The following is a 25,171-nucleotide window of genomic DNA, read 5'->3' on the forward strand; positions in this document are numbered from 1 at the left end:
GGCGTGGGCGGGAGGGCGCGGGCCGGGGGGCGGGGGAGGGAGGCGGCGGCGCCCGGAGGTGTTAAGTCCTCGCTCCGCCGGGAGGCCCCCGCCCCGCGCGCGCCCCGCGGGCGTCCGAGCCGCCAGCGCGGAGGGGCGGGGGGACACGGCGCTGCGGGGCGCGATGCCGCCGCGGGGTGGCGCCCTCGGCCGCCGCGCCTTCCCTTTAAAGTTGGCGAGGACCTCGGAGCCGGGAGCCCAGCCGGCCGGCCGCTCGAGGAGGCGAGGGCGCGGGGCCCCGACCGCCCTTGATTCGCCCCATCCCTCCCGCAGGGCCAGGCGCGGACGCCGCCGGACCGCGCAGTCTGGAGGGACTGTGAAGCGCTGGCCGGCGTCGGGGCCCTTGCCCGGGGTCGGGCGGGAGCCGGCGGACGGGAGCCAGATGGAGGCGGCGAGAGGGGGCGCCGAGTAGCGGGCGGCTCCCCGGGCTCGCACCTCCCGCGGCGCCCCGGCGCTCCGCGGGCACCGGGGCGCGGCGGGCGGGGCCCCCGGGGCTGCCATGGAGGTGCCTAACGTCAAGGACTTCCAGTGGAAGCGCCTGGCGCCGCTGCCCAGCCGCCGGGTCTACTGCTCCCTGCTGGAGAGCGGGGGGCAGGTCTATGCCATCGGGGGATGTGACGACAGCGGCATCCCCATGGACTGCTTTGAGGTCTACTCCCCCGAGGCCGACCAGTGGACCGCCCTGCCCCCCCTGCCCACAGCCCGGGCCGGGGTGGCCGCCATCGCCCTGGGGAAGCGGATCATGGTGATCGGGGGTGTGGGCGCCAGTCAGCTGCCCCTGAAGGTCGTGGAGATGTACAACATCGATGAGGGCAAGTGGAAGAAGAGGAGCGTGCTGCGCGAGGCCGCCATGGGCATTTCTGTAACGGCCAAAGGCGAGTGGGGCCAGGGCTGAGGGAGGGCAGAGAGAAGGGAGTGGGGGTCACGGGGAGAGGGATGGAAGCCAACACTGAATGGGGGGCCCACTCTCACAGGCCTGATCCCATTTGATCCCTACAATAGACACTGAAACTGAAGACCCACTGACCTTCTTTTACAGATGGGAAAACAGGCGCAGCAGGTGAAGTGTCTAGTAATTGCATATGATACCAGAACTCCACTCCCCCAGGCTCCTCCCAGCAAGCAGGGCAGGCCTGGCCAGAGGGGAGAGCTGAAGGTTTAGTGCCATGTCTCCGCAGACCCCTTCATTCAGCAGAATGACGAAGCCTCCCACCCACAGCACCTCATCCCCTGACATCTGCCTTTTAGGTACCACCACCTCTAGACACATATTTGGGGCCCTGGGGACGTTCCCTGCCTCCTTGTACCATCCCCAGGCCCCACTGGTGGGGCCTTGAGGCCTGACTCCAGGGCCTTTCCCGCCACCCTCAACCTCCCCCTCTGCCTCCTAATCTCAGAGATGCTAAGGAATGGAGACTAGAAATTTCCTGAGGGTGATGCTCCTGCAGCACCTTACCCGGGTTTACAGGTCTCGGGGCGAGCATGTGCTGACCACACGGTTATTTGATCTTCATTTCACTTTGTCAAAGCCCCTTATTTCTTTCTCACTGGGCCTGGTACAGCCCAGTGCACAGAGGGGGTTCCAAAAGCTCTTTTGCTGAAACACAAAGGGTTTTATGGGAAATGGTCCAACAGGAATTAGAAGACCCCAAGTGCAGCTCAGACAGCCTTGGTGGATACAACCCTCCCTCCATCTCTGGCAAAACCATCCCATTTACCTGTTGGGTCTACTGTAGATCAGGAACCAGTATTTCTTGAGCACCTGCTGTGTCCCTGCAGTTCTAGGTCCCAGGGAGGAAGGAGAGAGGCAGAAGACCTGGCCTCTACTTTCAGAAGGCCGGGTCTGACCAATGAAGGTGACCAGTGAGAAACTCTAACCCAGAATCCCTCAGGGCAGTGGCCAGTGGGGCCTCCACGAACTCTGGGTAGGAAGGACAGGAGACCTGGAGGCCTATGGGGGGAAAAAAGAGAGGGAAAGGGTATTCCTTGGTCTCCAGGCCTCAATAAATGTTGCCGGGAGATTAAGAACTAACATTTATTGAGTCCTTACTATAGATGCTTTATATATTTTAGCCCCTCTGATCTTCACAACCTGTGTGATGAGGTAAGTGCTATGATTATCCTCATTTTAGAGGGACGCCATGTGGGACCCGAAGAGGTTAAATACCTTGCCCAAGGTCACACAGCTAGTGAGTGATGATGGAGTCTGTGCTCTTCACTGGGGCACTGAAGGAATGGGTTCAGCAGTTAGTCTGATGAGCTTTCATAGGCTTGTGTGTCAGGCACTGGAGCAGATGCTGGGGCCACAGACAAACAAATTCTCTAACCATCTAGCGGAAGAAACAGACAAGGATTATTTCGGTAACAAATGGCGAATAGGGTGAAGCCAATGCCATGGGAGGCACTGAGCTGGTGCTCTGAGCCCAGCTTTGCAGGTGGGGGACACCCAGGCGACCGTGAAGGGATGAGTAGGAGCTGGCCCAGGAGTCGTGGTGTGGCGTGGACCGAGGGTTCTCAGCTGGAGGTGTGTTTCGGGTGACACAGGGATGGGAGAGGCAGAGTTCGTGTAAGGGAAATCCTCCCAATATTAGCAGGCCCAATCTCCTGACCTGAGGCTATGGTTGGGATTTTTTTTTCCTTTTTCAGTAAGACGAGAGGTAGTACTCAATAGAAGGAAATAGTACTCATCTCTATAATTTCCTTGAAGAATAAAAGCCTCTTAGAGCCAGAAGCGGTGAAGACTGGCTACTGGGAGATGGAATCCCAGGCAGGGGTGGGTCCCTGGGAAGGAGAGTAGCTTGTGTGTGTGGGGGGGGGGAGCTATGTCTCCAGTAGGCTGCAGGAGGTACTGGGGCGAGGCCCCGGGAAACACGGATGCCTTGCTCATCCTCTCCGCTGCAGTGTCTCAAGGAGGTGCCTTCAAAGGCTACCTGCAGCCAAGAGCAGCAGGAAACGAGAGGATTTGCTTCTCCTCTCACAGTGCCCAGCCTACGGCCCTGGCAGGGTTCCTTAAAGGGGCTAGTCTTCTGTCCTCCAAAGCCTCATCCTCATTCACCCCTAACCCTATCCCATCTAGTGCAGGATGCCTCTGGGGCCCACAAGCCTCCCAGTGTGTGAGGAGGATGGCATTCACCCCCCTGGGGCTGGCACACAGAGAAAACCAGCAGCAGGCCAGTGTCCCACAAGGCCAATGACAGCAGGGCTGACCTCATTTCCAAAGGCTCCTGCTGGGTCTGGAGAGTTCCGACCTGGGAGTGCCTAAGCAACAGTCCACTATTGGAGGGCATCGGAGGAATACCCCCTCCATTTTGGCATCCCCTCTAGCTGCCTACGCAGGAGGAACGTGGAGAGGACAAGACCTGCCAAGGGTTGTCCAGGCCTCTGCCCCAGTCTACCCCGTGCGAGGCTCAGCCAAGGGCTGGACACCAGGGAAGACTAAGGCATGCAGGCCTGACATGGCTTCAGGAAGACCCAGGCTCAACCTGGCAGGGACTTGTCGTGGTTCCATTAACCTCACTCTAGCACAGCAGTGGTTGGGAACCTGGCTTGGCCTTGGTGCCAGTGTTCAAGGGGTTAATGGAGCCCAGCGTGCTAGGTGATTACTGATGGGCCTGTCTCATGGTTTTCATGAGCTGAGCCAGGGGGTGTGTGTGGCCTTTCTCCTCAGATTGCCGAGTGTACGCAGCAGGCGGGATGGGCCTAGATCTCCGTCCGCACAACCACCTCCAGCACTATGACATGCTCAAGGACATGTGGGTATCACTAGCACCCATGCCCACCCCGAGATATGCTGCCACCTCCTTCCTCCAAGGCTCCAAGATCTATGTGCTGGGTAAGGACGAGTTATTGGTCCCACATCTATCTCTCCTTCCCTCCCCGGGGCCCGTTCCCACGGGAAGCCGCGTCTGAGTGCTGAGCATCTCCTCGGTACTAGGGGGTAACCATGATGCCCCAACCCCTCAGGGAGCCCCCTGTATGGTTGGGTAATAGTCAGAAGGGGAAATGCAGCCCCTTGCCCTCAGGTACTTACATGGCCCCCCTCCCCCACCCCTCCAACCCCATCCTGGCCCCTAGGGGGACGACAGTCCAAGTATGCAGTCAATGCCTTTGAGGTCTTTGACATCGAGACTCGCTCCTGGACCAAGTTCCCCAACATTCCCTGCAAGCGGGCCTTCTCCAGCTTTGTGACCCTGGATGACCGCCTCTACAGCCTGGGGGGCCTGAGGCAGGGTCGGCTGTACCGGCAGCCCAAGTTCCTCCGGACCATGGACGTGTTCGACATGGAACAGGGTGAGCAGGGCACCAGTCTCTAGCTGCCCACCACCCCTCTGGCTGACTCCCCCTCACTTTCCCCCTGATCCCGTCCACCCTCCCAGGGCTGCTGACCCAGTGGCATGAGCCTTTCAGAGGTCTAAATAGCCCTCACCATTCCGGGCTACTGTTGGGCTCACTTTCTTCCATGTGGACAGGGCTCCTCTCGGCTGGCTGGTTATTTGTCTCCAAGCCTTTCCCGTCTATTTTCTTGTCTTACAACATCCTGGCAGGGCCAGGGGAGGGAGGGCTTTTCCTGCTTTTTACCGATGCAGACACAGAAGGATCCCGGTCAGGATTACGGTTCCTTGGACTATAGCGAGCCTGGGAGCGGGGAGAGGCCACAGAGCTGTCATTTCAAACAGCAGGAGGTGTAGTTTATGCCCTGAGCACGAAGGGTGGATGGAGTGGACTTCTGTCTCAGGTGTGAGCTCTGGGGACTCAGTGTGTATTTGGTGGGGGAGGTCAGCATCTAATTCTCTCTAAATTTATCCTGCCACAATCCGTGGCCCGTAGGGGGCTGGCTGAAGATGGAACGCTCGTTCTTCCTCAAGAAGCGGCGGGCGGACTTTGTGGCCGGCTCTCTGAGTGGACGGGTCATAGTGGCTGGAGGACTCGGTAAGGATGGCGCTTCCAGGCTGTTACTGCGGGTCGAGTGCTTGGTGGACACTTGGCGCTCTGCATGAGCAGGAGAAGGTCCTGGCTGCTTGCATACTGCCTGCCTACCCCTTTATCCCAAATAATTCAAAACACTCCCTCCCACGTATCCACAAACAGGCCCCCGTGTGCTCCTTCCGTCCTCTTACACAGGGGAAACTGAGGCCAAGAGAGCATGCAGGACATGCTGCTAACCGTGGAACACAGGCTTGCTGAGCACAGCTCCCTGGGGCCCTATCCAGGAACACTGGAGACAAAAGTGTAGCAGGGATTAGCCTGGTCCTCTTTCTCTGGCCAGCTCTACTCCCTGGATACCCAGCTCCATCTTGGAATAGGAAAGCAATCTGATTAGACAGATTTTTGTAATGGATTCAGGATTTGCTGGGTTACTCCTTGCAGAGAGTAGTGGTATTTTGAAGGCAGGACCCCAGCTTCAACAGGGCAGAGATACGTGGGTAGCAGGGCTTCTAGGCACCCAGAGTTCACTCAGTGTGGACAGACTCCCACTTCACCCGAGTATGAAAGGAGCTCAATGTGAGCCAGACCTTGGGGACGGCTTTTTAGTAAAAGGCAAAAGAGAGGCAGCAGCAGTATCTAGAAACTTCTGGTAAAAGCAGAGGGTGGAGGAGATGAAAAGAGGGAGAGAAGGCAAGCGGGGCAAAGTGGCTGTTTGACAAGAGCCGAGGCCCAGGGTAGGGAGGGAGCCATTCTGCAGCCCAGGGACTGAGGTCCCTTGGCTTCCACTTGGCGGTTCCAGAGGGAGCCAGGGAGGTGGCGGCCCTGTGGGGCACGGATCAGTGGCTGGGCTCCTTTGTAAGGTCCGGTTCCCTTGGCACTTTCAGGGAACCAACCCACGGTCCTGGAGACGGCAGAGGCGTTCCACCCCGGGAAGAGCAAGTGGGAGGTCCTCCCCACCATGCCCACGCCCCGCTGTGCCTGCTCCAGCATAGTTGTCAAGAACTGCCTCCTGGCTGTGGGGGGCGTCAACCAGGGTCTGAGCGCCGCGGTGGAAGCGCTGTGTGTCTCTGACTCCTAGCTGTCCCTGGGCCCAGCACCTTTGCCCCGGACCAGATCACTCTACTCTTGGGCAGTTTGGGTGACTTCCCAGGATGCTAGGTCCTGTCAGCAGCTAGTGGGCTCAGGCCCTGGGGCTCTGAGGGACCTCCCTCCACCTCCAAACTGTAGCAATCCCAGGAGACCGTAAGAAGACGCGTTGACTCCGCCAGCCTCCAGCTGGAGCCCAGCAGAGCTCTGAGGAGACTCCTCCCTTAGTGCTCAGGCAGAGGAAGGCCCAGGAGTACCTGCTACCTCCCCTTCCAGTGAGCTCTGCCCACCACCACCACCCTCACCCCCGGTGTCCGGGGCAGGAGGTGGGTAGAGCAGAAGACAACATCTACCATTATGAGGATGGGGAGGATTGGGATGGAAAATGGCAAAGGGCTGCAAGGAGTCCCAAACCCCTCTTCTCTCCCGTGGTCCGCATCCTTCCCCCATTTGGCGGTCAACCTCGGGCCTGCCCTAGCCCTCATCTGCTCAGCGAGAAGTGGCCTTGGAACAGGGGCCGCTGGGTTGGCAGGGAAGTCAGGTTCAAATGGACCGGTCCAGGTTCGGCTTCCCCGCTCCTCTCCTCACTCTCTTAGTCCTTCTGCCACCCCTCCCTGGCCCTTTCGTCCCCGGCGACCCTGGAGCGTTTCTGTGCAAAACCTCACATACACCGTGGCATCAAAGTCCATGAAGGCTGGGTTCGCGGCACTCGGGTTAACAGGAGCAGCACAACGATTAAAATCTATATTCCTATCCTCTCGGGCAGCTGGTGCAGGGGCAGGGTGGACGGGTGTCTTGGTGGGTAGAGGGGACCCCAGGAAACAGTCCCTCTGACAGCCTCAGACTAAACAGGACCCCAGGCGACCAGCTGTCCTTGGCTGTTCCCACTGAGGAGGCTCCATCTCCAAACCACCCCCACCGAGTCACTTCGCTCCCAGCACAGCTGCATCTCTGCCTTCTCTTCAGCGTGGAGACTCCGCTTCCGGGGTAGGAAAGGTTGCGCTCGTTAGCTGACATCTCCACGTCTGGCCTCAGTTCACTCAGCTCAAGTTCACTCCTATCTTACCCCAAGTTGAAAGGGGATTGCTCATGGACTTAAAGACTTGAAGCTCATAGAGCACCTCTCTCTTCTTCTTCTCCTCCTCCTCCTCCTCCTTCTTCTTCTTTCTTCTTCCTCTTTCTCTTCCCCTTCTCCTTTTCTCCTTCTCCTTTCTTCTTTCTTCCTCTTTCTCTTCCTCTTCTTCCTCCTCTTCTTCCTCCTCTTCCCCTCCTTCTCCTCCTCCTCCTCCTCATTCTCCTTCTCCTCCTCCTCCTCCAAGATTTTATTTATTTGAGAGCAACAACAAGGGGTGGGGAGAGGCAGAGTGAGAGAAGCAGGCTCCCCGCCCTGAGCAGGGAGCCCGATGTGGGGCTCCGTCCCAGGACCCTGGGATCATGACCTGAGCCGAAGGCAGATGCTTAACCGACAGAAAGACCCAAGCGCCCCTAGAGCACCTCTTTCTGATTCCCAGTTATTTTTAAAAGCTCTATCAGCACCGGGGATACAAAGAAAAACCTGCCTTGGGTGGGGTTGCAGGGTAGTCAGACGGCACTTACTACCTGATGGTGTAATTCATTCTCGAGAAGCAGGAACAGAGAAGAAATGCCTGTCCGTGTCTCGGGGCTCAGGGGGAGCCTCCTGGAGGATCCCCTGGGCCTTGAGGACAAGGGGAACCTGGGTCTTCTGGGGCTGGAGGAAGGGTGCTGCCCCCTGCTGGCCCAGCCTGGCCTTCCCACCCAGGCTAGAGGTGGCCTGTGGCTACGGGTGCCCCCTGGTGAGCAGACTGCAGGGGACGCTTTCCTATTGCTTCTGGACTCCCGGATTTTGGGTCTGTTAGTTGCTGAAGTAACTGTTAGAAGAAGGTGCTGGAAGAGCTACAGATCCTCTGAGGGATGGATCAGCATATTTGGGAAGTCACTGCCAAGTCCAGCCCTGGTCTGGCCCCCCCACCTTTCCTCTTCCATTTCTGCACTGTCCCCTTCCACCCTCCCTGAGAAAGGTGTTTACAAGCAGGGGTCCCTCCACACTTTCCAAGAGAGGCCAAAGCTCTGTGTGTGTGGGGGGGGTGTTGGAGGAGGGGGCTTTCCAAGCACACAAAATGGTAGCAGATCCGTGGATGGGACTGAAGCATTTTTAAATGGTCAGAACTTCAGGGGTACAGTCAGCCTGAAAAAGGGCCTCCCCATTATGAGACTGGGGGACTGGCCACCAGAACCCATGGGGGCTACCAAGAGCTGGAGCTAGGGTCTGCTGAGGACTTACCTCTTGGAGGTCCATTCTGGGAAAGACTTTGGGGGCACCTCGCTGAGCTAGGGAAATGGAATGTCAGTGGTAAGCCACATGGTCTGTACCTCATGGTGCCATGGAGGCCACTCAGGATCTGGGGTGAGATGGCCTGGCTCCAGGCCCTGCTCCTTCCCTCCCCACCGCCCCCAAAGGCTTTCATGTCACAATCCCTCCCCTCCTCTTTCTCATCTTTATCTCCCAATCTGTAGAACAAGAGCAAGGATCATGCCATCTGACAAGGTGCCAAAGCCCTCACTTCAATCCTTAGATCAACTCTATGAGGTAAGGGGTGTCCCATTTTGCAGATGAGAAAGCTAAGGCTCGAAGAGATTACATAACTTGTCCAAGGTCCCAAGCTAGTAAGTGACTAAGCCAAGTCTGACTGCAGACTTTCTGACCACAGCACTGCATTGCCTCGAAGGACCTAGCACACAGAGGAGGAAAGGACATCAGCTGTGACGTACCAGTGTACGGGGTTCAAAATATCACCCAGAAAGATCGGTGCCATAGCAGCTGGAGGGCCTCTTGCATCCTTTATCCCTGTGAGCTTGGGCAAGCCTGGGATCAGTCTGCTTTACAGATGGGGAAATAGAGACTTCCACAAGTTGTCATGAGCTCTGGAAATGGGGGAGTCCAGTCTTTCACGGGCCCTCATGTACTCAGCACCTGGTTCATGCCTGGCACCCAGCCAGCGCCCGCTAAATGTGTCCTGAGCGAGTTTAAGGGATGGTTCCTTGAGGGGAAGAACTGGGAAAAATTCCTAGAGCCCCAGTCCCAGTTCCTCATTAGCCAGATTGGACTCTCCAGAGTCCTGAGACAATTTCTTTTCTTCATGCAAAACACCCTCCAAAGAGGAAATATTTGGCAGATGACTCAGAGGGTCAGTGGGGTAAGGGGCTGGAGGCCGGGAAGTATTGGAAGACTGGACACCTGAGGTGACACCTCGAGTTGTAAGTTTTCTAGGCAGTTCAGAGAGAAGTCTGTCTCCCCCCCAGCCTCCCTCCACACTCCACATTGCTGGAGTGAGGACCTCCAGGCTTGCCGCTGGTGGCCTGGCCTACCTGGGCCCTAGCTGGGCCTTCCAGACTCCTCCTCTGGGGTCGACCTTGCAGGGGGAGGTGTGTGGCTGCTCCCTCAAGGCGAGGGACTCCTAAGGCCCTACTCACTGTCTCCAGAAGGAGGCCCACCATGCCCTCCTTATCTGGAGGGCGAGAAGGGGATTTGGGGACACTCTCCCTCCCACTCACCGGAAAGGGAGGCCTGGTCCTAACCTCAGGTTAGCAGCTCACGTCCTTAAAAGCAAACATTTGTAAGGGATAGTAATGTACAAATCCCTTTCCCAGGCTCCTCTATCTAGATCCAGTGTCCCCATCTATGGGAGAAGGGGACTTGACTGGAGCTACCCTTCCAGATGGGTCTCTGTTAACCTCAGACCTCCACATCCAACACCTGTGGGAAGCAGGCTCAGCCCTGGTGACAAACGACCACCCCACCTTCATTCTTCGCGCCCACATCCCCCACAGGCTGGCCCCTCCCTGATTCCCATGGCCACCACCTGGGTTCACACCCTCATCCTCCTGCCACATGACGACCTCCCACTACGCTACCCCCCGCAGCCCTCTCCTCCAGCTCCCCCCTTCACATCGCTGTTAGGCCCCTGCGCTGGGGAAATCTTTCTCATCTCCGAATCCAACTGTCCTTGCAGAGCTTAGCATCCCCAGCAGCTCGCCCTACCCTTCAGGTGATTCCCAGCCTCGGTCTGGGCCTCTGAGGCCCTTGGCACAGGTCCCGCCTCCCTGCCTCCCCGTCTCCCCGCCTCCCCTCCTTGCCTCTGCCCAGGGTTCCTGCCCCTTGTGTACCTGGTGAATGCAGCCACCGCCCCCACACATCGCCCCCAGACACAAAACTTTGTAAGTTCTCCTCGGGACCGTGACAGCGCCATTCGTCCTTGGAGGCTCAGAGCATCGCAGAGGGCTGGGCATGCAGTGTCTAAATGTGTAACAAATAACTGATGGAATAAATGTGTAGCAAACAATGGAGTTGAATGAAGCCAGAAATCAAGGAGTCGAGAGACAGCAGTAACATTGAGAGTAACCTTTACAATGCCCCCTCTTCCTTGGCTTCCGTCTACAGCCTGTGGCTGGCACAAAGCATCAGATTCAGGAAATCAGCAGTATTTCAAATCCCCTCACTTAGGGATCGGGTCCCGTCTCCCTTTGCAGCAGGCTTTGACGGGAGGAATAGGTCAGGATCGGGCTTTTCATAAGCTGTGGGGGACAGCCAGCCTGTTAATCCGGGCTTGTGATAACAACCCCCAGCACCAGATTATGCTGGTGTCATTCGGGGCCAAGAGAAATGCTGGCTCCTGCCTTCCTTTACCAAGGGTCAGGAGCTGGTGACCGGCTCAAGAATGTGCTTTGTTTGGGGTTTACATTCCAGGAGCAGCTTGGGAGGCCAAGGGCTCAGGTTGCCAGTGGGAGCCAGACACGGGGCAGGGAGGTGGCACTGGGCAGACCTTCTCCCCTCCTCCCTCCTGGGCACACCTCCTATGCCCCGCCCTGCCTGGTCCTCTCCGGACCACCCTCACAAGTGCAGGGGTCGGCTGTGGACGCAGGGCCAGGAGGAAGAACACACTCAGCCCCTTCAAGGGAGCAGGATTTAAGTGGAGTATGGAGTACTAAGCTCTGAGCCACCACCATAAATGCCCCGCTGCTGGGGAGCCTTTAACAGTTTACAAAGAGCTTCTGTGTTCAGGGTCTCTTTTGACCAATCACAAACTGAGACGTAGGGAAACTGAATCACCTGCCCCAGGTCATGTGGCCAACCCGGGAGAGAGCCAGGTGTAGAACCCCATCCTCTGACTGCCTTTCTGGGGCTCATGTACCCCTTGCCTCATGGACATCGACAGCCTCTGTACCCCAGGATCCAACCTAACTAAGGCCCTGACTTCACAGGCTTAGTGAAGGATCAATAAAATAGTGGATGTGAAAGTGTTGACCCTGTAAAGATGAGGACTTATTTTTATTTTTTAAAAAAGATTTTATTTATTTATTTGACAGAGAGAAAGTATAAGCAGGGGGAGCAGCAGAGGCAGAGGGAGAAGCAGAGCCCCCCGATGTGGGGCTCGATCCCACGACCCTGGGATCATGACCTGAGCCAAAGGCAGCCGCTTAACTGACTGAGCCACCCAGGCACCCCTTATTTTTATTTCTTATGTCCCATTTCAGCCCATCACCCTCTCCGATGGCTAAGGCAACAGCACAGCAGAATTAGTCAGTGGAAAGTACCTGGTGACTGGGTGCCCAGATGAATCCCATGAAAACTTTCACCCCAGTCCTAAGCATAGGTGCCCCCGCTCCCGCCTGCAAACCCCACAGCCATGGGAGTTACACAGGCTCAGAAACTGAGAAAAGGACATAGGAATGAGGGGCAGCAAAAGAGAAAGATCTTTTCGTTTTGCCATCAACAACAGGGTAAGAGGACCCTTTCCAAAACCCCACCTAGAAGCCCCGCACTAAATCTACACAAACAGCCACCCACTCCACCTCCCAACCCTCAAGAATATCCTTGTTCTGCTAGCAAACCAGCACTGAGAGTCATTCACGGCTCCTTCCTCTTCTCTCCCCAAGTCAGGCTCCTCTCTCCCTTCCCCAGCACAGAGCTCTAACCTTGGGCAGTCTCAATGCTTATCTTAACAGTCCCAGATCAGATCCGCTGTAGCTCAGGGAGTCTGATAAGCCCCCAGCGCACGCCCACGCGTGTGGGTCTCTGCCAGAATTGGGGGGAGGGGATCGAGAGTACCAGAGCTCAGCAAAACCCCAAGCAGACATAGGAAATCATCAGTCTGACCACTTCACATCTTGTTTCATCCCACAGAAAGCCCACAAGGCAGTCATGAGGCACATTTCAGGTCGAGTAAACTATGACATCGAGAGGCATAGTTTATTTGAGACTCTGGGCAAATCAAGTATCCCCTCTAAGCTGAAGTATGAGGGCTAAGAGACCTGTTTCTGAAGCCAGATGGCCTGGGCTCCCGTCTGGCTCCACTACCTGCCAGGTTTATGACACTACTGTTCTTGAATTTCTCTGTGTCTCAGTTTCCTCATCTGTGCAATGGGGATAATCATATGCCGGCACCCACGTCCTACAGTTGTGTCGAGGATGGAATTCATGAACCTGAGCCTGGGTTGTAGATTCCTGAGCCAAAACAGCATTCCACTCTGGGGCTGGGAAAGGGAATGGAGCCCCTGAATGTCTTGTAGTGATGGAATCACCTGCCAGGTGGGCAAAAGAATGGGAGTGACAGAGATTTCCAGTTCGTCCTTTCTTAGATGTGGCAAAGGAGTCCCAGAAGAGTTGAAACGAAACTCAGAGTTGGTTTATCCAAATCTCTTTTTAAAGACGAGGGAACTTTCCCAGGAGAGAAAGTCCTTGGCCATGACCCAAGTGGGTATGTTGGTGGTTAAAAGAGGAGCTGGAACCCAGGACCTCTGACTCTTCATCTGCCTGAGCTCTCCCTGCCGCCCCAGGCAGGAGACAGGCAAGCTTTCTGTTTTGGGGAGAAGAGGTAGGGTCATGTCCCTCCCAGGCCTAACCTGTGAATAAGGTTCAATTTCCCGTTGTAATCGAGAGCGTTTCAGTGTTTGCTGCACACGATTCCCCCAAATTCCTGGTAAGGCTTACAGAATTTAGATTGTAAGCAGCTCATTAGTTCCAACTTGTATTTCCGGAGCCCATTTGGGTGCCACAAAGCAATATCATCCTTAGGAGCTCGAGCTGTGATGTTGGACCCATGGGGTTAGCCTCTTAGCTCTGTTACTCCCAGTCAGGGCTGGGTGGTCTTGGACAGGACACTGTATCTAAGACAGTTAGAACCAGGGCTGGCTCAATAAATGTTAGATATTATTATACTTATTGTTGTCATTGCTCAGTACATATTTGTTGAATGAATGAATGAATGAATGAATGAATGAATGAATGAATGAATGAACGAATGGAGTGATTGGCTCATTGAAGGAATAATTACCTAAGCAAAGCTTGTGGTCACAGCTTTGGGCATCCCATATAACTTGCTAGGCTTGAGTTGGTCAGTAGAGAGCAGCATTGAGTCAGGCATCCTAACTTGCCAGCCACTTCCAGAATTTAAAACCCTCTCTTTGGACTCCCACCTCCTAAACTTGGAGGGCCACTTTTAACTCATAGGTTCCTATCCAGACAATTCCACCAGCTCCTGAGAGGGGAAGGGCAGCACCTTCAAGGCTATATTGTCCACCACCTTGGGGGGGACTGAGCGCTGTAACCCATCCTCAGGGCTCTGGGGAAAGGGAATATAATTGTTGGGGTCTCAGGCTGGAAGGGCCCTCCAGCCTGCAGCAGCCCTTTTCCCAAAGAAAAGAAAGATGGGGCTCAGGCATCAATACTGAGGTAAATCCTGAGGTAGGAGATGCTCTAGGGCCTGGGAGTCTCCCTAAAGTTTATCAGATCCAGAGAGGGCTTGGCTGGCCCTTCTCTACTCTCCTACCTGCCCCCCAACCCCTCACACACACACTCAGCATCGCCTCCCCTCACCCACCTCCACCCCATCCCTGAAGGCCTTTCCTCATACTTCTCCCTCTAAGGTCCTCCGTCAAACCCCTGAGCCAGAGCAGGACCCGTCCTTTCAGCCTCACATGGCACCTTGTACTTCTCTTGAGGCCCTTCCTACTTTCTGCCTTGGGTTATATGATAAATTGTGTATTTATCTTATTTGCCTTACCAAACTGTATCCTTCCTGAGAGCAGAGAGCTAATTCTTGGTCACCCCTCAAGGCTCATCTTAGATGTATTTCTTTTTCAGAAGAAATGCTTTACCCCTCACCCCCCGAAATATGGCTTTGGTGTCTCTCACCTGCCCTCCCACCAACACCCTGCATTCCATGCCCCACGACAGTCCTTCCTCTGAGCCACATTAACATCTGTTTTTACTAGTCTAGACCCACACAGACACGCATGCACACAGGTTGTGAAGTGTATAGGGACTGGGGCAGATGCTTGTTTCTCACTGCTTGCCTGATGTGGCCCAAAGGATGGTTATCCCCAGAGACCTTCCCACAGCGATCAGTGATGGGACATGGGGGTGGGGGTGCCAGGCTTCCCCTTCCCAGGAGGGGATGGTGTGGCAGGCAGGATTAACATGGCCTAGCTCAGCCCAGCTTTCCAGCCACATCCGAGCACATGACCCAGGAATGTCCTGAAATCTTTAGCAGCCGAGGCCCCAGATATAATCAGATTCCCTGTCAGGGAATTCTCACTCTGTTGCGACAGACCAGGTCTCCCTGTAAGGAATTTGAGAGTTGAGTTTCAGCAGTGAACCACATTTCCGAGTCACAAGCTGTTCGGGCTCTGAGTCTGTGCCTCCGCCTGTCTCTGTGTACAGACAGCAGCTTGGTCCACTCATCACTACTGTCTCGTAGTCCCTTGGGGGCCACCAGGGCACACCTGGCTGGAACAGCACAGATTTCTTTTCTCTGGGCTCTTTGATCATGCATGGCTTGCCCCCTAAATAAGGATTCACATTCCGGTCAAAGGAAGCTGAAGTGGGGTAGGGAAGGCTCAGGAGGCGCAGGAGATCAACCCCCCAAGGCAGCCAGGGCCCGTTCAGGTGGTGATGGAGGGAAATCAATCATCTGGAGATGCTTTCACTTTAATCTTTGAATTCCATTGCACATGCGTTCCTTTGGTTCGTAAGCATCTACCAAGCACCTTCTTTCGTGCCTAACATTGCACTAGCGGTATTGAGGATATCTGAAAGAATTGATAGGAGTCTAGGGGCGCCTGGGTGGCTCAGTCGGTTAAGCAGCTGCCTTCAGCTCGGGTCATGGTCCCGCGGTCCTGGGATCAAGTCCCGCATCGGGCTCCCTGTTCGGCGGGGAGCCTGCTTCTCCCTCTCCCTCTGCCTGCCTCTCTGCCTGCTTGTGCTCTCTATCTCTCTGGCAAATAAATAAATAAAATCTTAAAAAAAAAAAGAATTGATAGGAGTCTAGATTAAGCTTAAAATGGAATCTTAGGCTCATCCATATAATTCTTTCATCTTATTTATGAAGAGGTGTTGATTCATCTGGCTAATTGTCTCCCATCCTTCAGGTCTCAGCTTAAGAGGCCCTGTCTGCTGGAAGCTTCCCCTGACCTACCTTCTCCTATTAAGGCTAAGGGCTCCCTTCTGTTATACACCCCAAGGGCATTCTGTTCTCCCATCTTGAGCACATCTTCCTCTGTCCAGGATTTGCTTGTTTATTTCTCACTAGACTGAGACTTCTCTAAGGGCAGAGACCATGTCCATCTTGTCACCATCATGTATATCCAGAGGCCCAGCACCTAGCAGGCACTAGTATGTATAGAATGAGTAAGTGACTGGTAAAAGGCCACAGAACCGGTTGGTGTCAGCAGAACTAGAGCTCAGGGCCCTGTGCTTGCTCTAATACTACCCATACTTCCTCTTAAGAATCCTAATCCATCTGGATGGCCCTAGCTAGCTGGGCCCCCAGGATGGATGCAGATCTCAGGGGAGAAAGGAAACAGCAGGTCAGGGGGACTGTTACCTGGGCCTCATTCTATTTTGGCAGATGACTCAGAGCAAGAAGGGAGGCTGGTAGAGGGAAGAATACCAAATTGGCTACCTCCTGCGGATTTGGGGAAGGGAGGTTGGTTTTCTACCTAAGTGGATCCTCTCCTGCTACAAAGGAAGCATTCTCCATCCCTAACTCACACTAGAAAGGATCAAAGAATCAGCAGAAGTAGGAAAGTGGGCAGACACTAAATACGAAATCCAGTCACTGGGGATGTAGTCCTTCTTGATCTTCAGCATGCCCTGAATACACAGCTGGAGACACAAGCTTCCTGTGGGGGGGTCTGAATCCCAGCTCTGCCAGTTTCTCTATATGGCTATGTGGCTTTTGGCAAAATAAGACCCACTTCAAAAAATTGGGTTAGCAAGAAGACTCAAGGGGAAATGTCTCTTTCTCCCTATTACACTTAGAGGAAGGAGAACCTATGGATATTCTCATTTCATTCTAAATGACACTCAGAATGGGGATTCTAGATGACACTCAGAATGGGGATTCTAGACCCAGTGCTCTAGGCCTTAAATACCAAGCCAAATCTCATGACTTAAAACCAGTCCTCCTGGCTCCAAAATCAGAGAGGAAAACTTATGAGTGGGCCGCCATATACAGATTTAGGGAAGAGAAGTTAAATAATAAGAGTGTAAAGCATTTTTTTAAAAAATATTTTATTTATTTGACAGAGACACACCGAGAAAGGGAACACAAGCAGGGGGAGTGGGAAAGGGAGAAGCAGGCTCCCCGCTGAGCAGGGAGCCTGATGCGGGGCTCGATCCCAGGACCCTGAGATCATGACCTGAGCTGAAGGCAGACACTTAATGACTGAGTCACCCAGGTACCCCGAGTGTAAAGCATTTTTAAATGAATGAATATTTCCCTTTGCCTTGCTCCACCTCCTTCCAACACTTCATAAATTCCACTACCTCTTGAGGGAGCCACTCAACCCTACAAGCCTTCTTTGATGAAGAGGTAAGAACTTTCCAGAACCACATTTCTGGGATCCAGTGAAGGTTTAACTAACTGAAGACAGGTGAACTCAGAACCCCGGAACAGCTCTCCACTAGCCCTCCCACTTCACTGGGGTCTGCCTCCATCCCACTCCATTCCCCTTTTCCCCCTTATGGTCTGAAAGAAGTGGTCAAGTGACTTCACAGATTTTGGCTTGAGAGATGCAAATTAGTCAGGATGGAGAAAATACTTCGGTGACTTCTAGTACTGTCAGATTGCCCCTCGATAACAGAGAAAACAGTACAGTAGAATGACAACAGGTGGCTCTAACCAGGACAGAGTGCCGCTCAGAGGCAAGAGCAGTTCCAGACCCCGGTAGTACCGACCAGCCAAGCAGCCTCCTCTGATGTCTCCTATTCCCCGAGCCTGTCCCTCTGGGGCCCAGGTGGGCGGGGCTCCTTTGACACCTTTCCCAGACTCGGCTGGCGTGGGGGGTGGGGGAATCGGGGCCGGAGGCCCGGGCGAGCCAATGCGGGCGGCGCTGCCGGCGAGCAGACCAATGGGCGCGTGGGGGCGTGGCCAGGGCCTCGGGCTCCGAGCGTTTATAACAACTTGGAACGCGGCTACTTGCCGCGCGCTGTTGTGCGGCTGCGGGTTCCCCGCCCGGGTGCGGGTCGTGTACCCCCGGCTCTAGCTCTGCTCTCCCCGCGCAGCCGGCTCCCCCTCCGCGCTCGCTCACCTCCTGCCCGCCATGGAGCCTTTGGCTTTCCCCCGGCGCCCCGGCCCAGCTCCCTCGGCCGCCTCCGCCCTGACCGCCGAGCTTGCCCGGCCGCTGACCGACGGGCTCATCAAGTCGCCCAAGCCCCAGATGAAGAAGCAGGCGGTGAAGCGGCACCACCACAAGCACAACCTGCGCCACCGCTACGAGTTCCTCGAGACCCTGGGCAAGGGCACCTACGGGAAGGTGAAGAAGGCGCGGGAGAGCTCGGGGCGCTCGGTAAGTGCGATTCCCTCTCGCCGCGCTGCTCGGGGCGGGGCGGACGCGGGGCGGGCGCGGGGCTTGGCCGCGGACGGTGAGGGATGCAGGCCGGACCGGGGGCTAGTGCCGTCCTCGGTGGAGTGGCCAGCATTCCGTCTTCGCGCGCGCGCGCGCGTGCGGTGGGGGCCGGGGGTGGGGCGGGCATTGGCCCTGAGAACCCCAACACTAGCCAGCATGCGATGACTGCCCAGTTAGTGAGGCGGACGGCTGGTGCAGGGTGCATAAAAGATGCATAGTGTCCTGTCTTGAGAAGACTCCCTACAGAAGATGAGACTTAGGTTGAATTTTGCTTGGAGCGTACTATCCGAAAGAGTGGAATGGGAAGAGGAAGTAGAAGGTGCCTGATCTTAGTATGAGTTTAGTAAATGAGTGTGTGCTTGGATGAATGTGTGAGGTCCAGTTCCTCAACTCAGTTCTTATTATCTGGCAGCCCAGCCTACATGGGGATCTGCACTGGGGTGGGATGGGGTGGAGATGGGCTTGATACTTAGGTCGTTTCTGGCTCTAAAATTGACTCCAAGTTTCATTAGGATGGGTTTTTTATTCTGGGAAATGTGAAACCAGGCTCTGGTGTAAAGTCTACTGTGTCCCAGGATACCTTTGGGTTTTCAGCCTTTTCAGAAAGATGTCCAGTTAATGTGGGGTCAGAGGACATAGGTAGTAGTAGTAGTGATAGTAGTAGTAATCTGTGAGAACTCGAGCAATTTATTTTATCATTATACTCGGTTTCACCTTCTACAAAACTGAAAAAAAAAAAAAAAACAACCAAAAACCACAGCCTCCCTCCCAAGCTGCTATGAAGATTGAATGAGCTACAAATGTGAATTTAAATTGATCCTGATACACAGAAGCTGCAGTAAGAACCGATATTTATATCTGGAAAGGCAAATCCTGAAAGGGTAGCGAGTTTGCCAAAAGTTAGTTAACAAACATGTGTTTAACGTGCATAGGAATCACCTGGGGGTGCTTCTTTTGAAATACTTATTCTCTGGTTCCACATCCAGAGGATTTTATTCCAAAGTCTAGGATGGGGCCAGATAACCTGCATTTTTTTTTTTAAGATTTTATTTATTTATTTGACAGAGAGATAGCGAGAGTAGGAACACAAGCATGGGGAGTGGGAGAGGGAGAAGCAGACTTCCTGCCGAGCAGGCAGCTCCATGCGGAGCTCGATCCCAGGACCCCAGGATCATGACCTGAGCTGAAGGCAGACACTTAACGACTGAACCACCCAGGCGCCCCCTGCATTTTTTTTTAAAGATTTTATTTATTTATTTGAAAGAGAGAGAGTGAGAGAGCACAAGCAGGGGGAGCAGCAGAGGGAGAGGGAGAAGCAGGCTCCCCACTGAGCAGGGAGATAGATGCCATGTGGGGCTCCATCCCAGGACCCTGGGATCATGACCTGAGCCAAAGGCAGACGCTTAACCAACTGAGCCACCCAGGAGCCCCCCCACCCCCGCCCTACATTTTAACAAGCTTTTTAGGGCAGGTGGTCTAGGGACTGTTTTGCAAAATTCCGTTGGGTGCTGGTTATGAGACGTGCATGTGTATTTGTGTGTCCATGGTTTACCCTATGGGCTGTGGGACCGGTGGCCTTCCCAGATTGTTTGCTTTCGCAGTCAGTAACTGGTTTGAAATTCAAGAAGTCATTTCATTGGTGAAGGAGAGTGGGTGCTGGAGAAAGGGAGTGGATTATGGCCTCATCAATAGGGCCGAGTATGTTTTTCCTGCTAAGGCCTGGCACTGTCCCCAGTTGCCTGCTGCCAGGTTACAGCTATTGGGCAATCGTGTACTTCCTGGCTTTCCTTTCTTTCTCTTTCTCTAAAGTGTGAGGGCCCAGTGAGGCTCCAGGCTTGAGACCACTGGGCTCAGGCTTTGTCAGGGGCTTAGCTGCAAAATAGCATGTGCCTCTTGCTGGAGGACAGACTGGGTTGGGGGACTGGGGTGGCCCAGGAACTGTGAAATTGAGATTGAAGTTGAGATCCCATCAGACTCTTGACCTGGAGCACTGTGTGTGTGTGTGTGTGTGTGTGTGTGTGAGAGAGAGAGAGAGAGAGAGAGAGAGAGAGAGAGAGATCTCATTGATTCTGGAATGAGATAAACCAGCTTTCAGTTTTCAAACCTCAGTGGCTGTAGGCAGGGATTCCAGCTCTTATTACATCAGAACAGAGAGAATACAGAAGGTACTCCCCGGCCTCCTGCCTCTCACTGTGTGCAGGGAGCTAAGGTCAGTAGGCATGGGGCCACCCTGATCCACAGACCACCCTGTATTTCTGCAGGGAACTTGCTCAGGGTCTCCGTCCTGCTTGGAGAGTAGCTGCCTGGGGGCTAATGGTTTCTCCGTTCTGGAGAGGACTCCTCTTCCTCACCCCACCCCCACTCCGGCCTCTTCACTGTCCTCCTTTAAGAGAGGCTGACCTGGTGCCTCAGGATCTCCTGTGAGGGAGAGGGACATGAAAATGGCCCATGACATCCCTCAAAATGAACTGAGGTTGTTGGTGGGGGCTAGATTCAGAGGAAAGCCTGCTGGCTGGCTCCCATCCCAATATTCTCTCTACCTGTCTAGCATTTTTCCCTTTCCCAGCCTACCTAGATGAGATTATCAGGGGCCAGATGGGACTGCCCGAAGGGAGGGGCAAGTGGGCAGGACTAATGGCTACTCCAGGAGGGCATCAAAGGAAAAACAAATATTTGCTCTGGATCTTCTCATCTCTGAGTACATTCCTGGTATCCAAATGACATTTCCTCCTGTGACTCTCCCAGCTCCCCTGACTGCCCCTTCCCCCAAAAGAAAAACACCTGCTGGGGTCCCTGGAATGGTAGAATCCACCAAAGCCTTTGGGATGATCTGCATGGCTGTCTTCTCTCCAAGGGGTGCCATGAGGAACATTAGGGGACTCCAAGTGGATAGTGATCTGGGACAGGGATGCTTCTGTGTCTTATATATGTTGGACTGCTGCATGGGATGTCAAAACGTTTGAAAATGACCCAGATGGTCTGATCCCTGCATTGACAGATGGGGAAACTGAGGCCCAGAGAGAGGATGGGACTTGTCCTGTGGCTGGTTAGTGGCATGTCTGCAACGCAGGCTCCTGACTTGACCACCCCAGGCCATGGATGACCAATACTGAGTCTTGGACGGGGAGTTGGCCTTGAGCTGAGCCCGGGCTTGCCTCTGTGTGCTTTGTCATTCCAACAGTGAGCACAAGCCGCCTTTCCCAGAGCTCCAGGCAGTGCTGAGGGTGGGAAGAGTCACTGGGAATGAACTCCCACCCCTACATGTGCTGAATATGTTGAGGGATCCTGGATGAGTGAACTACACGACATTCCTGGGTTTGACCTCGTCAAGGAGGCTGTGTAGCTCAGAGTCAGACCGTAGGTGTTCCAGTTCAGACTCTCTTGCTTACCAGCTCTGTGACCTCTGTGTATCTCCGTTTCCTCCTCTGTCAGTGAAGGAATCGGACTGTAGAGTGGGCGTTATAATACTTCCTACCTCGTGGGGTTCTCAGAGGATGACGTAAGATCATATCTGTAAAGTGCTCAGCATAGGAGCTGACACACACAGTGTTTATCCCAGCAAGGCTAGTTTTGACTCTCTCCTGGGGTACCCATCCTGGGTCTGTGCTGCCCTGAGCAAGAGAATGGGTTGTGCTGTGCTTCTCTAAGCCAAACCGCTTTGGTCTTTGCTTTGTTCAAAGTCCTAGTCTCTCCTTCGGCCCCTGCTCCAGAGAAGGGCTCCGCCTGGCTGGCCACCAAAGTCCTCTTCTGCGTGACGCTGCCCTCCCAGCCCTGACTACACCTGCCTGCTCAGCAGCAGGGAGGGAGGCTCCGGCTGTAGGCGACTCTTGTCCTTGGGCTGTGGCCAAACCACACAAGAGGGCCGGGCAGGGAAGCGCCTTGCCCAGCAACCTGGCAGAGTGGGCAGAGGGTGGCAAGGAGGGGGCGGGCACAACATGGGGCTTAGGGGAGGTGGCTCAGGCTCCCCTCATTCCCGGAGCCCATTCCTGCTCCCTGCCTGAGTCTCTGGCAGGCTTGGTGGGATGGTGAGCCACCCCCAGACCCATTCCCACTCTGCCCAGGCTAGCACAGGCCAGCCTAACCTCTCCTCCGTTATCTAAATGGGTCATCTTCCAGCTCCTTGCCCTGCCTTCCAGACGGCAGGTGCCCCGTGAAAGGCCAGAGAGGAGTCAAGGATCTTGGCTCCAACTCCTGGTGTTAGCTATGACCGGAGATGCCCAGCTTGCACCCTGTCTCCTGGGACCTGAAACCAGCACCTCTAGATCTTCTTTTTCTAAGACCTGCTCCGAGTTCCTGCAGGGGAGGAAGCATCTAACCAATTGAGCCCCCAACACCCATCTCCCCGGTGTGTTTGTGGATCTCTAAGAGGGATGGGGTGCCTGGTGGTACTGCACGGCCTGGCCCAAGGCAGGGGGTGAGCCCTTCCCTTCTCCAAGGGTGGGAGGCAGGGAGCCCGAGGCAGGGCAAGGCACCTGCAAGGAACTTTCGTCTTCTGAGATGGCAGCTTCTGCAGGCAACACCGTTCCATCCTGATTGTGCATTGGTGTGTCAGGAAAACTTGGCAGTCAGTGGACCTTTCTGGACTTTAGCGTTTGCCATTTGCAAAAGGGGATGGGGGATTAGTCCTGCTGTCTTTGCAAAATGGGCCAGCATCCATAGGACTTTTGCCCCAGCAGGTTAACACGGACATAGCACAGGGTCTCCGAACAAGCCCATTCCAACAATCCTTGGCCAGCACCTTCCTGGCGGAGTAGCCAATGACCCACTTCTGAAGATGCTCAGCAGAAAATGCTAGAGTTTGAAAGGGAGCTTAGAGGTCCTGATGTACACATTCATGAATGGTTCCTTTCTTTCTGGCCTTTGCCCAAACCTTTCTCTCTGCCTATAATGCCCTATATGCCCCTTCCCAGCCTACCCCCTTTGGCTTGAAGATCTAAGATGAAGTTTTCTCCCAGAGGTGGTTTTCCCTGCTCCCCCAGGCAAAGAAAGCTCTCATCAGCACTCCTGGAGTCCCTGGGCAGGCAGGGACCACAACTGTCCTATTCATTACAGTAGATTTAGTTGCCAGTTCTCCCACGGGACTGAGGGCCTTGGTGCAGGGACTATCCATTTTTTGTCTGAGTCTCCAACACCTAGCATAGCACCAGGCACATAGTAGGTGTTCAGCAGATGTTTGAAGAATAAATACCCTTCCATTTTTCAAATGAGGACATTAAAACTAGCCACACCAGTTAACCACATCATTTCAGTGGCTTGTCTTGAGTTGCATGGTTCCATAGGGACAAATAAGAATCAGATACCTGGGTTCTTGACCCCCCCCCCACTCCACTGACCTGGCATTCACACTTATATTATCAGGTAATTGTTGCACCTGGATGTCCCGCCCCACTGAGTAGGGTGGCCATATAACATATCACCTTAACGCAGGTACTTTTACTTTGGAGAGTAAAAGGGGTTCTATTTTTTTTTAATTAGGGTGAGCTTTTTTTTTTTTTAAAGATTTTATTTATTTTAGAGATAGAGAGTGAGAGAGCACAAGAGTCGGGGGAGGGACAGAGGGAGAGGGAGAGAGAATCTCAGGCAGACTCCCTGTGAGCACAGAGCTGGAGACGGGGCTCCATCTCACAACCTGGTGATCATGACCTGAGTCGAAATCAAGAATTGGACTCTAAATGAACTGAGCCACCCTGGCGCCCCTAAAAGGGCTCTATTAATAATTATACCAGGATGAACCAGGATTGTCTCTAGGCATGTGGCCTTCCTACCTCTGGGAGATCCACTCAGCAATTGTTCTTGGCTCTGGTTAGTATATTTTAATTCTTTGAGAATGGATGCTCAACTAACTTGCATATGAGAACAAAGGTCTCTCAAATTCATCCTGTAACTGAAGTTGGTTCCACCCATACATGGGAAGAAGGGCAGAAAATCTTATCTGGGTGTTCATCCTGTCAGTCAGGGGATCAGCCCAGTGACTTAGCCAATAACTACTTATTTGTGATTTGTGTTCACCAGTAAACAGTTGTTGAATGCTTTCTGTATGCTGAGCACATTCTAGGCCTGAGCTGTTTCTATATCTCCTTTACTATGACAGACTAACCAGCAGTTGGTACGGGGCCTGTCCTGTGGGGCAGGAATAGGTTGGGAACAGTGGCCCAGGCCCCCCAGGGCAGTGACACATCGTTCTTCTCGTCACCTGCTTGGAGACTAGTGGAGGCCTGATGACATTACTTGTTTCCTTCATAGGAAGTGCCAGCCAGCTGTGGTCTCCTAGGACCTAATGTGGATAACTTGAGGTGGGGAGGCTGTCCAGGTGGAGGAGGCGCCTTGACCTAGCCCCCTGAGGCCAGAACATGAGCTAGCAGGAAGATGGAGCCGTTCACTGAGGATTAACAATCCTCACGTGGAATCATAGGCTTCATAGTTGAAAGAAATGGATCTCAGGGTTCAACATTTATACTCTCTACAGACCCAGGGACTCCTAGCCCTGCTCGGACCCTCTTTTTTGGAACCTCATTTCTTTTAGGCCTCGTCTTTGTGAGACCTCTCCCCCTAAGCCTGTGATGATTCATCTCCTTGTTGTATAGGCTTGTGTGTATACAGTTGTAACATGCCTAGTTTTTGCATATATGTGCATCTTAAGCCCTAACTATTTCTGTTTCATTATCTAGATATGTGATTTATATATGGCCTTTTTTTTTTTTACTACGTATTAACACAATGTTTATGGCCCTTTATCTGAAGAGCTCATAGGACTTTATCTATTGTCTGATTTTTAAAACAAAGAATTTTAGAAAAGAACGAGTCCATAAAATCTCCCCCTCAGGGAGAGAAAGGGGTGTGGAGAGAGGGGTGCGCAGGATTGATGCTGCATATGACCTGCAACGAGGAGGATTCAACCCCCTTCCTTCCCATCCCCATCCCCCTGTCCGATTCTAAGCCAGGGATTTTTCTGCTTAGCTCATCAGGGTGGTTTGGAGCACAAGGGCAGGGGGCGGGGGCAGTCAGTGAAGAAAGCCCCTGAGGGGTGCCCCGTCCCGCGCCGTCCCCTGCAGCTGCACCGTGGGCCTCTCCCGCATCTTGGGGAGGAGGCTCCATGGTGACAGGTCCCTCCCGCTGCCATTGTCCTCCCTGACCTGCTCCGGGAGAGCACAAGAGCTGGGCCTCCCCTCTTTCAAGGATGCAGCTCCAGGGG

General features: G+C 54.1%; 2 protein-coding genes across 2 annotated transcripts in view; both read left to right on the forward strand.

The window, feature by feature from the left end:
• Nucleotides 1–505: 505 nt before the first annotated feature.
• Nucleotides 506–6,780, forward strand: KLHDC8A (kelch domain containing 8A). The gene is made up of 5 exons (XM_021686615.1): nucleotides 506–914; nucleotides 3,707–3,871; nucleotides 4,114–4,329; nucleotides 4,867–4,968; nucleotides 5,850–6,780. The coding sequence occupies exons 1-5, from the start codon at nucleotides 539–541 to the stop codon at nucleotides 6,041–6,043; spliced, it is 1,053 nt and encodes a 350-aa protein (XP_021542290.1). The 5' UTR covers nucleotides 506–538; the 3' UTR covers nucleotides 6,044–6,780.
• A 10,786-nt stretch (nucleotides 6,781–17,566) lies between these two features.
• NUAK2 (NUAK family kinase 2) overlaps nucleotides 17,567–25,171 on the forward strand; it is a 17,847-nt gene continuing 10,242 nt past the window's right edge. The window contains exon 1 of the mRNA XM_021686613.1: nucleotides 17,567–17,919. Coding sequence (XP_021542288.1) covers nucleotides 17,674–17,919 — 246 coding nt within the window. The 5' untranslated portion in view covers nucleotides 17,567–17,673. The remainder of the gene's footprint in view (nucleotides 17,920–25,171) is intronic.

The sequence above is a fragment of the Neomonachus schauinslandi genome, chromosome 6, assembly GCF_002201575.2.
Source record: "Neomonachus schauinslandi chromosome 6, ASM220157v2, whole genome shotgun sequence".
NCBI classification, from domain to species: Eukaryota; Metazoa; Chordata; class Mammalia; order Carnivora; family Phocidae; genus Neomonachus; species Neomonachus schauinslandi.